The sequence below is a fragment of the Anopheles marshallii genome, chromosome 3 (assembly GCF_943734725.1).
Source record: "Anopheles marshallii chromosome 3, idAnoMarsDA_429_01, whole genome shotgun sequence".
In the NCBI taxonomy this organism is placed as follows: Eukaryota; Metazoa; Arthropoda; class Insecta; order Diptera; family Culicidae; genus Anopheles; species Anopheles marshallii.
In genome coordinates, this window is record NC_071327.1 from 37,781,283 (window position 1) to 37,791,814 (window position 10,532).

General features: G+C 43.2%; 3 protein-coding genes across 3 annotated transcripts in view; 2 read left to right on the forward strand and 1 right to left on the reverse strand.

Annotated features, from left to right (window-relative positions):
* LOC128712561 (thrombospondin type-1 domain-containing protein 4) overlaps nucleotides 1-3,403 on the forward strand; it is a 71,357-nt gene extending 67,954 nt beyond the window's left edge. Inside the window, exons 8-11 of the mRNA XM_053807453.1 lie at nucleotides 673-984; nucleotides 1,110-2,041; nucleotides 2,109-2,285; nucleotides 2,999-3,403. Of these exons, the coding sequence (XP_053663428.1) occupies nucleotides 673-984; nucleotides 1,110-2,041; nucleotides 2,109-2,285; nucleotides 2,999-3,403 (1,826 nt within the window). The remainder of the gene's footprint in view (nucleotides 1-672; nucleotides 985-1,109; nucleotides 2,042-2,108; nucleotides 2,286-2,998) is intronic.
* Nucleotides 3,404-5,559: 2,156 nt separating this feature from the next.
* LOC128714107 (transmembrane reductase CYB561D2-like) lies at nucleotides 5,560-6,354 on the reverse strand. The gene is made up of 2 exons (XM_053808983.1): nucleotides 6,142-6,354; nucleotides 5,560-6,069 (listed from the first exon to the last, which is right to left on the reverse strand). The coding sequence occupies exons 1-2, from the start codon at nucleotides 6,352-6,354 to the stop codon at nucleotides 5,560-5,562; spliced, it is 723 nt and encodes a 240-aa protein (XP_053664958.1).
* A 2,064-nt stretch (nucleotides 6,355-8,418) lies between these two features.
* Nucleotides 8,419-10,363, forward strand: LOC128714567 (uncharacterized protein KIAA2013 homolog). The gene is made up of 2 exons (XM_053809441.1): nucleotides 8,419-8,590; nucleotides 8,658-10,363. The coding sequence occupies exons 1-2, from the start codon at nucleotides 8,419-8,421 to the stop codon at nucleotides 10,361-10,363; spliced, it is 1,878 nt and encodes a 625-aa protein (XP_053665416.1).
* Nucleotides 10,364-10,532: the final 169 nt, after the last annotated feature.

Here is a 10,532-nt window from a genome sequence, read left to right on the forward strand (position 1 = left end):
GAATACGACGGACATTGCGCGTTACTTCCCGCCTAGACCAAAATCCCGTCTAGACCAAACCCCCGTACGCAGGACTGACTGTCTGAATGACTGACTAACAAAGCCAGAAATTACTTATCTAACCATTTTGAGGTTGTTGTGGCGATGAAAAAGTAGAATAACTAGCAAAAAGTTGACATGGTGGTGTAACAAATTGTCCAACGAAGTGGAAAGATTCTTGCTAGACAGATATGGATGAGAGTTTTGGCTAGAAAGGCGTAAGAATGAATACGCAGCAAAACTTAGAGAAATCATGATCTATTTTTTTCATAAAACTGAATAAAAATACCTTTTCTTTAATGCAATCATTCGTTACTACGTCAACTCATTCACCAGAAACATTTGATTTTCTTTAATATTGTTCTTGAAATTAAATTATAGTTCTTCGGTTGATATTACTGATCAAGAAACAATGATGAAACTGGAATAAGCTCATATTTCTGCAAGTTTACATTGCAAAGTCCAGGAACATAAACGTTAGACATGAGTAAATCGAAATATTTCCAGAGTCGAATGAATGTAATATTAAATATTTGTACACTCTTTCAAGCGATTTTTCACCCAAAGGTAATAAAATATACATTTCCCGGGTTTTTCCACACCATGGTTTCCACCCGACTTTTTTTCCGACAGCGCTGAAAACGAGTGATCAACGGTTTTTCATCAATGGTGACTACACGATTTCGCTCAGTGGACATTACATTGCCGCCGGGACCGTGTTCGATTATCGCCGAGTCGATGGGCTGAACAACGGTTCGAACAGCAGCTTCCGGCACGTGGAAGGCATCACCGAATGGGTGACTGCGTTTGGGCCCACGAACGAGCCGGTACAGGTGTTTCTGCTTTCCCAGTCACCGAACCCGGGTATCAAGTACGAATATCTGCTTCCCGTGAACGTCAACCCTACCGAACCTACATCACAAGAAGAAATTCCCAGTGCCGAAGGTAGGAGAAAAACCGGACATTCGAAAATTAACAAAAGTGGAAATGAAATCATACGAAATGTAACAACCCTCGGCAATGGGAGGTTAAATATATTTTTTCTGCACTTTCACATTTGCCATTTGCAGCGGGAAATGAAATCTCGGAAAAATCCAATCTGCGAGTGCCAAAGCAGCGGTTGGTAAGTTCAGCCAACAACTCAAGTACGGGCCGGGTTGGTCAGCGTAAGCGTAAGTATCTGTGGAAGGTGATCGGATTCAGTGCGTGCAGTAAGTCTTGTGGCGGAGGCATCCAACAGCCCATCATCAAATGTGTGCGCGAATCTCCGACGCGCGTATTTTCTGCCAAACGGTGTGCCCATCTGCAGCAACCTGTACTGAACGAAAATTTGCTACGCTGTAACACCCAACCCTGTCCTGCGTACTGGAAGCTTGGCGAATGGGAACAGTGTAATTGCGAGGAAAAGTACGACGAGGAGGTGTTCCGGACGCGCGAAGTCAAGTGCGTGCAAGAGCTTCTGTCCGGGATTGTGATACAGGTCAATAATGGTGCCTGTATGGAAGAGCTCCCACCCAGCACGGAACGGTGTGAGTGCTCACGTGTGGTAAAACCAACGGCAGCGAGAACAGAAAAGCCACGGTACAAACCGACAGAAAGCCAACACCAGCACGAACACCGTGGCCACCGGGGCCAGCATCAGCATCAACACCACGATCACCACAATGGTGGCAGTCACAGTCACACCCAGAACGATATGGAGAATGGGCCTATGTCGAACGGAGGCTTTGTCGTTCCGCACAGTCGCCAGCGAACCGACATAAACCACATCAACTATCGGGCAGAGTCGAAGAAAACTGGTGTCTGGTTGACCGCAAACTGGAGCACTCGGTGCTCTACCACCTGCGGTATTGGTATGCAGACCCGATCGATCTTCTGCGATCGTAGCTCCTCGGTTAACTCGGAACGTTGCGATCTGCGCATGATGCCGGAAACTTCACGCGAGTGCACCAGCAATCGAGCTTGCGAATTTGGCGAATGGTTTGCCGGTCCTTGGACGCTGGTGAGTATCCTTAATCTCTGAAAGCGAAATCGAACTACCGTATGCTAGCTATCCGTTCCGTTCACAGTGCTCCGGAGATTGCTTCAATCTGACACGCTCCAGAACAGTGCTCTGCATCCGTAATGATCATTTTGCACCAGAAAGTGAGTGTGATGCCGATCTACGACCGAAATCGATCGAACCATGTGACACTGAATCATTCGAGGAATGTAAACCCAGGTGGCACTTCTCCGAATGGACTGAGGTAAGTTGATAAGATATTTTTTTTTAATATTCACCCAACAAATTGGAGGCTCCAATTAACATTAGAACTACCCGACGAGTTATTTTGAATGGTTTCCCTAATTTTCCAAAATTTTAATGTTGATATTACACAATTCTACCGTAGCTGATGTATGACTATTACACATTTTTTCTGTACGAACAATACGAACTGAAAAGATTATTAAAGATAATGTAGGTATGCTAAATTGTTTGTAAAGTTACTATTCATTTACTCATTACATCCTGGGTGTATAAAATCTTAATCCAAAAATAATGACTTTTGGTTAGCAAATTTCATTTGGTCTTCTTCAGAATTCGAGATATATGAAGAGTAAAAAATTAATTTTTCCGTACAAAATTTTTATTTTTCCGTATTTCCCTTTATGACATTTCGTAAAAAATAAACTCTTAAGATTGTCGGTAATAATTTAATCACAATTTAAGCAATGTTTAATCCATTAAATGTAAATTTTTAGACATTTTTAAGGCTCACTTTTTCGACTTGATTTTACCCGTACTTTGCACACTACAAAACACAACTCAACCTACCAAAATTGAGCCCCAGAGGGTTCCACATGCCGGGTAATTTAGGTTAATTTTATTTCCTAAGCTTTTAAGTTTTAAGTTATTAACATCCTAAAATTATTCTAAAACAAATTCGCAAACATGTTTTGTGCATATATTTTTGCATAGTGTACCAAACCCTGTGGCGGTGGCAATCAACGTCGGGTGATTAAATGTCTCGAGTTCAATTTGCGCGACAAATTGCTCCAGGAATCGGGTGGCTGTCGCTACTCCGATCGGCCCATATCTTACCGGGTGTGTAACGAAGAGTCCTGTCCGACATCGACCGCGTCTCCCGCCACACCTGCCACAATCAGAACGACTACGTACTCCACTTACACGACGACCATGTCCGCGTCTTCATCGGTGGATCCGTACTACGAGACACGTCCGGACATGATGCCGAACGATGAAACCTGCCGAGATGATTTCCCCAACTGTACGATAGTGTTAAAGGCTAAATTGTGCAACTATGCGTACTACAGCCAGGCGTGTTGTCAGATGTGCCGAACGCGGCAGAACGAACTGTACTAATGCGCAGCGCCGAGTACCGTTTAGCACCATTAACACAACACCACACGAGGCTGCGCAGATTGGACGTTGCACATACCATTTCCTGCGTTCATTAGTAATTAAAATTACACAAAGAGAAGTTTGATATGTTGCGTTATTATCAGCCAGTTTGGGTTCGGTAGGATGTTGCAGGGTATTTTTTTAACGATTACCAGTTTCAACCACAAGAATTCTATTTGAGCAGTATTTTTGAGCTGGGGAACAGCAGATTAAGCGAAATGCGATAAGAAGGCACGAGTTCTTTTCAGCTTTGTTGCAAATAGTGATCAAGAACGCATACTTGCGTATTTGTCCAGCGTCAATCAACAATATACCCATCATCGCCGGTCACACTAGTATTAACCAAATGCAAAGGCGTTCCAGTGCAAACAGTGAGTATAACATACGTGCACTAATCAACAACGCGCTACGACGAAACATTGGGTCCCGTTTTCATTACTCACAACGGCAGACACGTAGTGGTTTGCAACACTAACGACAAACATTTGGTTTTTGTTCTGCCTCTCGTTATGAAACACTGGATACTTATTTGCAACAATGCAACTGGTTATGTTTAAGATTCGTTCGATTCTCCCCCAAAAAAAAACGGACGCAAAGGAAAAGTGAAGAAAAATCGTTAGACGCTGAGACTTTTTTAATTTGTTTCCCCCCCCAGGTAGTAAACATGAGAGGTGGTAGTGATTAGGTATTTATCGAGGAGGAAAAATTCACGACTTCGCATCGTTACGCATCAAAGAGAATCATTATTGTTAGTAACTATTTGCGACTAATAAACACAACAACAAAACGGTAAACACACTGCAGCAAAATCAACAGAAATAACAACCGGAAGGTTAAATTTTCACTCACTGTAACTATAACATAGATCTCCCTCTTTCCAATAAACGTTTGATAACATTGGAGGCGATGAGCCTTTTGGATCGGTGCATAAGAAAAGCGAAAGAAAGATATTTATCCTGTGGTGTTGCATGTTGGTTATCGATGCGATGGTCCTATTGATATGTTTCATATCACTTCTCATGTCTGATTATAATGTTATTTGTATCGTATGTTCGCTATCGGCTGTAGTAATTGTGTTTTCGTTATGTTTAACACGTTGTCTGCCACCATACATGCCCACTAAACTGCCCCGTCAGGCCACGGAATCACTCTTTGAAACGATTGCGTTTGCTTTTGCATTTTTTCTCTATTAAATCAAATTCACAAATTCTCTTTGTTGTCTCAGTCGCTCCACAATGTTGTTTGTTTGGCTAATTCCATGAAATTTCATTCTTGAAACCCCCCTCCCCTCCCTTCCCTTCCCTTTCTTCGCCTCTCGCAAAAGTTGGTGACATTCCGACTCCAACTACTGCTTGCAAGGGAATCGGATGTATCAGATTCTGACAAAATCACTTCTATGAATTCCTCCTTTTTACCTATAATCGATTGTTCTACTGTGTACTTCCCTACGAGGTGAGGATTTTTTTCTACAAATACTACAAATACAAATACAAATACATGCTACAAATACCCGTCAAAAACACAACCAAATTCAGTCCGCAACAAGAAAATCATTTTTTAGCCATCCTTCAAGATGCCAATGGGAAAAAAATGCGACGCGCATGCAAAGTTTGCATACGATGCTACAACAATGACAGGCAAAGCATGGCCCGATCAAAGGCACGTGAAACTGTGAAAAGATCGTTTACGTATTGTCCAAGCTGTCCCGATCAACCTCAACTTTGTGATGAGTGTTTTAAGATTGTGCAGCAAAAGTAAAGGATGAATAAATGAACTCCGAGATCTTATAATTATTGTTCATTCTCATTTTCATTTATTTATGAAAACATATTAGAAACTCATTTTGATATTTTAATCATTTTTTAAGAAATCATAACCCTTAAAGAAAAGCACTGTGAAAGAACCGATCAAAGACGTGCAAATTTATCTCTTGTAGCTCGTCTTTTACAATGTGTAGTGTGGCTGACGTGGCCCGATCGGAAAAACCCCGTCAGCCACATAGTGGCTGACGTGGCAGACAACGTGTTAATAGAAGTAATATGTTTAATTGCTATTTTTTTTTGCTTGGCTGACTTCAAACCAATATTTATAAATTACCGTTGGCGTAGTTCTTTTCTTTACTTCACGAGAGTCCTCAGCTGATTGTAGATCGCCTTCACCACCCCAATCATGCTGAGCACGGTAACCGCTATCGTGAACACGGTCATCATCGTTATTCCCTCGGTGATCGTATTCTGGCGATAGATTCGTTTTTCATACGCCAACACGATCGCCACCATGCCCATCACGTAGCACACCGTGCCGGTAAGATAGTGGCTTAACTTTGCGTAGATCGGTCGGATGCGCTTTCGCAGCTCGGTGGCAAACAGCGCCATCAACCCATTCGCAAGGGTAAGCACCAGAAATACGAGCGAAATTAGTCCCACTATGCTGTGCGTGGATGAAAAGTGTCGTCGGTTGGTGGAATCCCGGAAGTAGATCTCCAACGCAATGCCCACCACACAGCAACTACAGCCGACGACTTCGATCAACCAGTGGACGGTGCGTTTATGCGAGTGCGTTAATTTCTGCGTCCAACCGTTACCACTGTACAGCAAAACAATCCCTTCGGCCATTAGTAGATGATACTATGTTTTTGGGAAGATACACATCAGGATATTAGGGTGAACAATAACGAAGATATTCGTCGGTCTTCCTACCCCGATCAAAGTGAGGAACACGTGCCAGGTGTAGAGCTTGTCGAATCCATTTTTCCAACAGAGCCAGCTAGTGTAGATGCAAACCACGCCGATCATGGTGTGGTTGAGCGTGTTGAAAATGCCTTCCACCATGAAAAACCATTCACTCTCTGTAACGCGCTTCCGATCTAATGCCGCTTTCTGTTGGGGATCGTTTGTGTGTTGCAGTTCCATTTTGTCCAAGTTAATACACTGTTATCACTGTTGAAATGTTTGTTATGTGTCAAACGAGATTATGATTAACGAGCAGGAAATTAACATAACATATACTGGCACATGCTGTGCTGAAATCGTAACACAATTTCTATGCCGCGCACTACACTGCATTTGAACTAGCTGCGATCAATGCGCAATGCTTTTGTACCGTGAGATCGATACGAGAGACACAAACATTGGTTTGTTTTATTCCGATGGCATCAACACTAGTACGAGTTCTATTTTATAACATTGTGCCCTATGAAGAGCATTTCGCGAGCGTCAGCATGTATGTGGTCGATTGTTATCAGTAGAACGTGTGCGAGATGGTACGTGAGCGACTAGGGCGTTCGGTTTAAACCGATACGCCCTCACGTCATTCCGTACCACTAGAATGATGACAGAACCCGGCAAAATCGGACCCCATCGGTATTTGAACGTGTGTCTTAAGACAGTAAATTTATCTGTACATCCGAACGAATAGAGTTCTGCCACAAAACGGTGGACAGACACTGGTTAGTGTCTTAGGTCATGGAAACGCGAGTGTTTAGTAGATAGTCCATCTTTAGGCATCATATAGATAACAAACGTTGCGATTCCAAACTCTTGTAATCTCACGGAATTGGATTAAATCTATCAATTTTATTATACGTTCTATCTCCTAATTAATCATCGGACCATAAAAGATTCACACACTGAATTGTACAATTTTTTGAACGTCCCGAATGCTGTTATCAGAGTTGTTATAAGCGTTGCTACTAGTATTATTAATCGTATTTCTGTGCAAAAATTGTCTTTAATAATATTATAGTCATACGCAATCACTAGAGCTAACATTCCTGCTAAAAATGCTATTACTCCCACTGAACGATGCGCCCGGTATAGCCACAGTGACCTAAGATATTGGCGGAGTTCCCAACCGAACAAAGCGACCACACCGCTTATCAAGCTAGCGACAACTAGCACCACCGATGTCAGTCCCACAATCGAATGTACCGAGACGATATGGTGTTTGTGTTTCATTTCCCGATTGATGTACTGTAGCACTGTTCCTGCCAAGACGCATGCACTTGCGATGATCTGCAGTATCCAATGAATGGTTTTACGAGAGGTAATGCAAGATGGCAATGGTAATGCATACCGGGGAAAATGTTGCCCACACAGTAGCGAGATTCCTAAGGGCATGAGTAGATGAAACTGATATCGATAACTATTAGCACACCGCTTTTGTAGCTATTGAGACAACGAGATCTTACCCCTATTCCTGTTAGTAGAACGTGCCAGGTATAAAGATGGTGGAATCCTTTTATCCAACAGGCAGTAATGATGGAAATAGCTGGGAAAATAATGCATACAGGATAAATAACGTTCAGCACAACTTTCGAAGCAATGCTCTTTAACCGTTCTTCAGATATTAAGTCATCTGGAAGATCTTCTTCCATTAGCATTCGCTTCATACTGTACGAACTAAGAGATACACAAACAATGCGGTTGGATTCAATATTATTTAACTACTGCTAAGCAAGACACAGCGTAGGTCACAAAATGGGGCGGTTTCGAACTGTATCACTCACAATTAACCCATTGAAGGTCAACCACCCGCCTGCCACTACTTGAATTCTGGTCAATGTTGAATGCAACGGTGAAAGTTTTTCCTTCAACTTCAATTGCAATATCTTCAACATTGATAATTGGTGAGAGCAACATTAATCTTTTGCGATGAATAAATGCGGTTGCACTTCTATTTCCATTCTTAGTGGGACATACTTTAAAAACGACATTAATTTAAAATCTTTACCTTCGTTCCTGCTGTGTACATTGAGCGGTGTTTTCAAATTTATACCAGGTGCTGCTGGTACCAGTGTACAATGGTGCCAGCAGCAACAGCAACAGCAGCATTAAGCAGCTGTCAGTAGGAGACAAACATAAACAAAACGTCGTTGACGTTGTCACAATATTTTCCTCGCAGGAAATCATTACGGAAGTGTAGGTTTTCCGTAGTTGCCGATCAAAACCATACGCCCTACCAATGCAGCTTTTAACATGAACTATAAATTCGATACCAGTGATTTGACCCGGCGTCTGAAGCGAACGTTTGATGGAAATCTTTCCTACCGTAAGCTGTTCTTGCTGCTGTTTGTGGTTGCTGTTTTGCTGCTGTACATAGGACCGTCATTTCTGCGATGGTTGTTCGGTCAAACGGAACCAACGAGAGGTAATGCTTACCCATAATGTAGTCTAGGCGTGTTTCACAATCGGATATTGTTTTCTGCAATTGTTAGATCAACCGATGCGATGTATGGATGATCGATTGACACCGTTTTATCTGCAAAACCTCGAGTATAACGTCAACATTCGCCATCAACCGGCATACCCTCACGAACATGACGCAATCCCGTACGTTGGCAATGGTTGGTTTGGGCTGGAAATACACACCGACGCTCATCTGAACATTTTTCATGGTCGAGCACTTTTGCAACCCATCAACTTCCATCCGATCGTTAGTGTGGCCAGCCCGGGCCAGCCGGCTAGAGAAGCGACCGTCGTCGAATACCTTACTGGCATTGTGCACAGGTTTCAGTGTTTCCCGGATGGTTATCATGTATCTTATCAGTACTATGCCCATCGTACGATGCCGTCCGTATTGGTGCAAGAAATTCAGCTAACAAACACCAAGAATCAGCTAACGGACATAGAGCTGATCGTACCGCGTATTTCGGATTGGCCATCTGCTATCGTAAAAAACGTGCGGCTTCAGCATGGTTCCGCCATTTTGGAGTATCAGGTCGTTACAGGAATGGTTAATGTATTACCAATTGCGGGAAATACGGAAGAAAACAAGGTGCGTGTGGTGTCGATTGTCGCTCGTAAGTTACCCCGTGTAATTACGCTAAAAAAACGTGGCACCACAAAACTGGAGCTGTTGCTCACTGTGAATTATTCGGAACCGTTACCACGTGACAAATACGCTGCTCACAAAGAAAGTATCGAAAAACAAGCAATCGATGTCATGAACAGGGCACTGCTGGCGGCGGAACACGGCGAGCATAACGCGTATCACAACTTCAAACGGGATCACATTCTCGTTTGGAACAATTTGTGGGACACGGGATTTCACATCAGCACTTCAAAGGCTGAGAATACCCTAAACGGTAACAACATCAATGCAACCATGTATGCGGTCATATCGCATACCAGGGCTTACGAGTTTGAGCAGTCGGTGACAGTGGGCAGAAAAGAAGACATTGCTCGTTCACTCACGTATGCGGAAGGATGCTACGACAGTTATCATACGCTCCAGGCGGAGAATTTGTGGAGACCGATGACAACGTTCGAGGAGCTGAATGCAGTCGTGGGCTCTTGGATGTTGACTTTAGAGAAGCAGGGATGCCATAACCTTATAAAAGCTGGAGCAAGTGGCATTGTGCAAGCGATGGTGCTTAGCTTCGGAGGGTTCCGGTTCAGCAACCAGCACCTGGAGTTAAACATTCACCCGAAGTATCTACATCGGGATTACGATTTCCGTCGTTTGAATTACGGTAATATGACGCATCTAAACATTTCGATTACCGTTCGGGACGATAACAAAGCGGTTCTGCACGTGGCATTGGATCGATCGGATCGCAACTATTACGCCTGCGATGCTGGCTGCTTGGATGATCCGGTGCAGTTACGCCAGTCGCGGGCTATATTCCCTGTGAAGCTTACCGAACCGGTCACGTCCATACTGTACATAACGTCAGACAAGAAGCACATGGAAGATCTCCGACATGCAATCCATGTTAAGGAGGTTGTGGAAGCACCGGCTCACGAGCATCATGTGATTGCGCTTCATCGACACGGCCACCATTTGGGTGGATTGCCGACGCTGTTTTGGGTTTCCATATGTGTCATCATCATCGTGTTTCACGTGTTCCTCTGCAAGCTCATAGTGAAGGAATACTGTGAACCGCCGGACAAGATGAGGTATCGCTACAGCAAACCTTGAGCGGAAAATATTGTCTTGTAAATATTTAGTTTATCGCCGAAACAATTCCCAGTCCTTTCGTCAAAATTAATAGTATTTATGTTACGTGAGTTTATGTTGTGCGTGAAAGCCGCGTACAGATTTAGCCTATAATTTCTAACAATTTGCAATACGAATCGCAATAATATAT

Bases quoted from the DNA above. Each gene is read 5' to 3' on its own strand.
- LOC128714107 (XM_053808983.1), bottom strand. From the start codon at position 6,354: ATGGAACTGCAACACACAAACGATCCCCAACAGAAAGCGGCATTAGAT. The intron at 6,070-6,141 runs GTAGGAAGACCG...CCAAAAACATAG, and splicing joins TGTTCCTCACTTTGATCGGG to TATCATCTACTAATGGCCGA.
- LOC128714567 (XM_053809441.1), top strand. From the start codon at position 8,419: ATGAACTATAAATTCGATACCAGTGATTTGACCCGGCGTCTGAAGCGA. The intron at 8,591-8,657 runs GTAATGCTTACC...TGCAATTGTTAG, and splicing joins TCAAACGGAACCAACGAGAG to ATCAACCGATGCGATGTATG.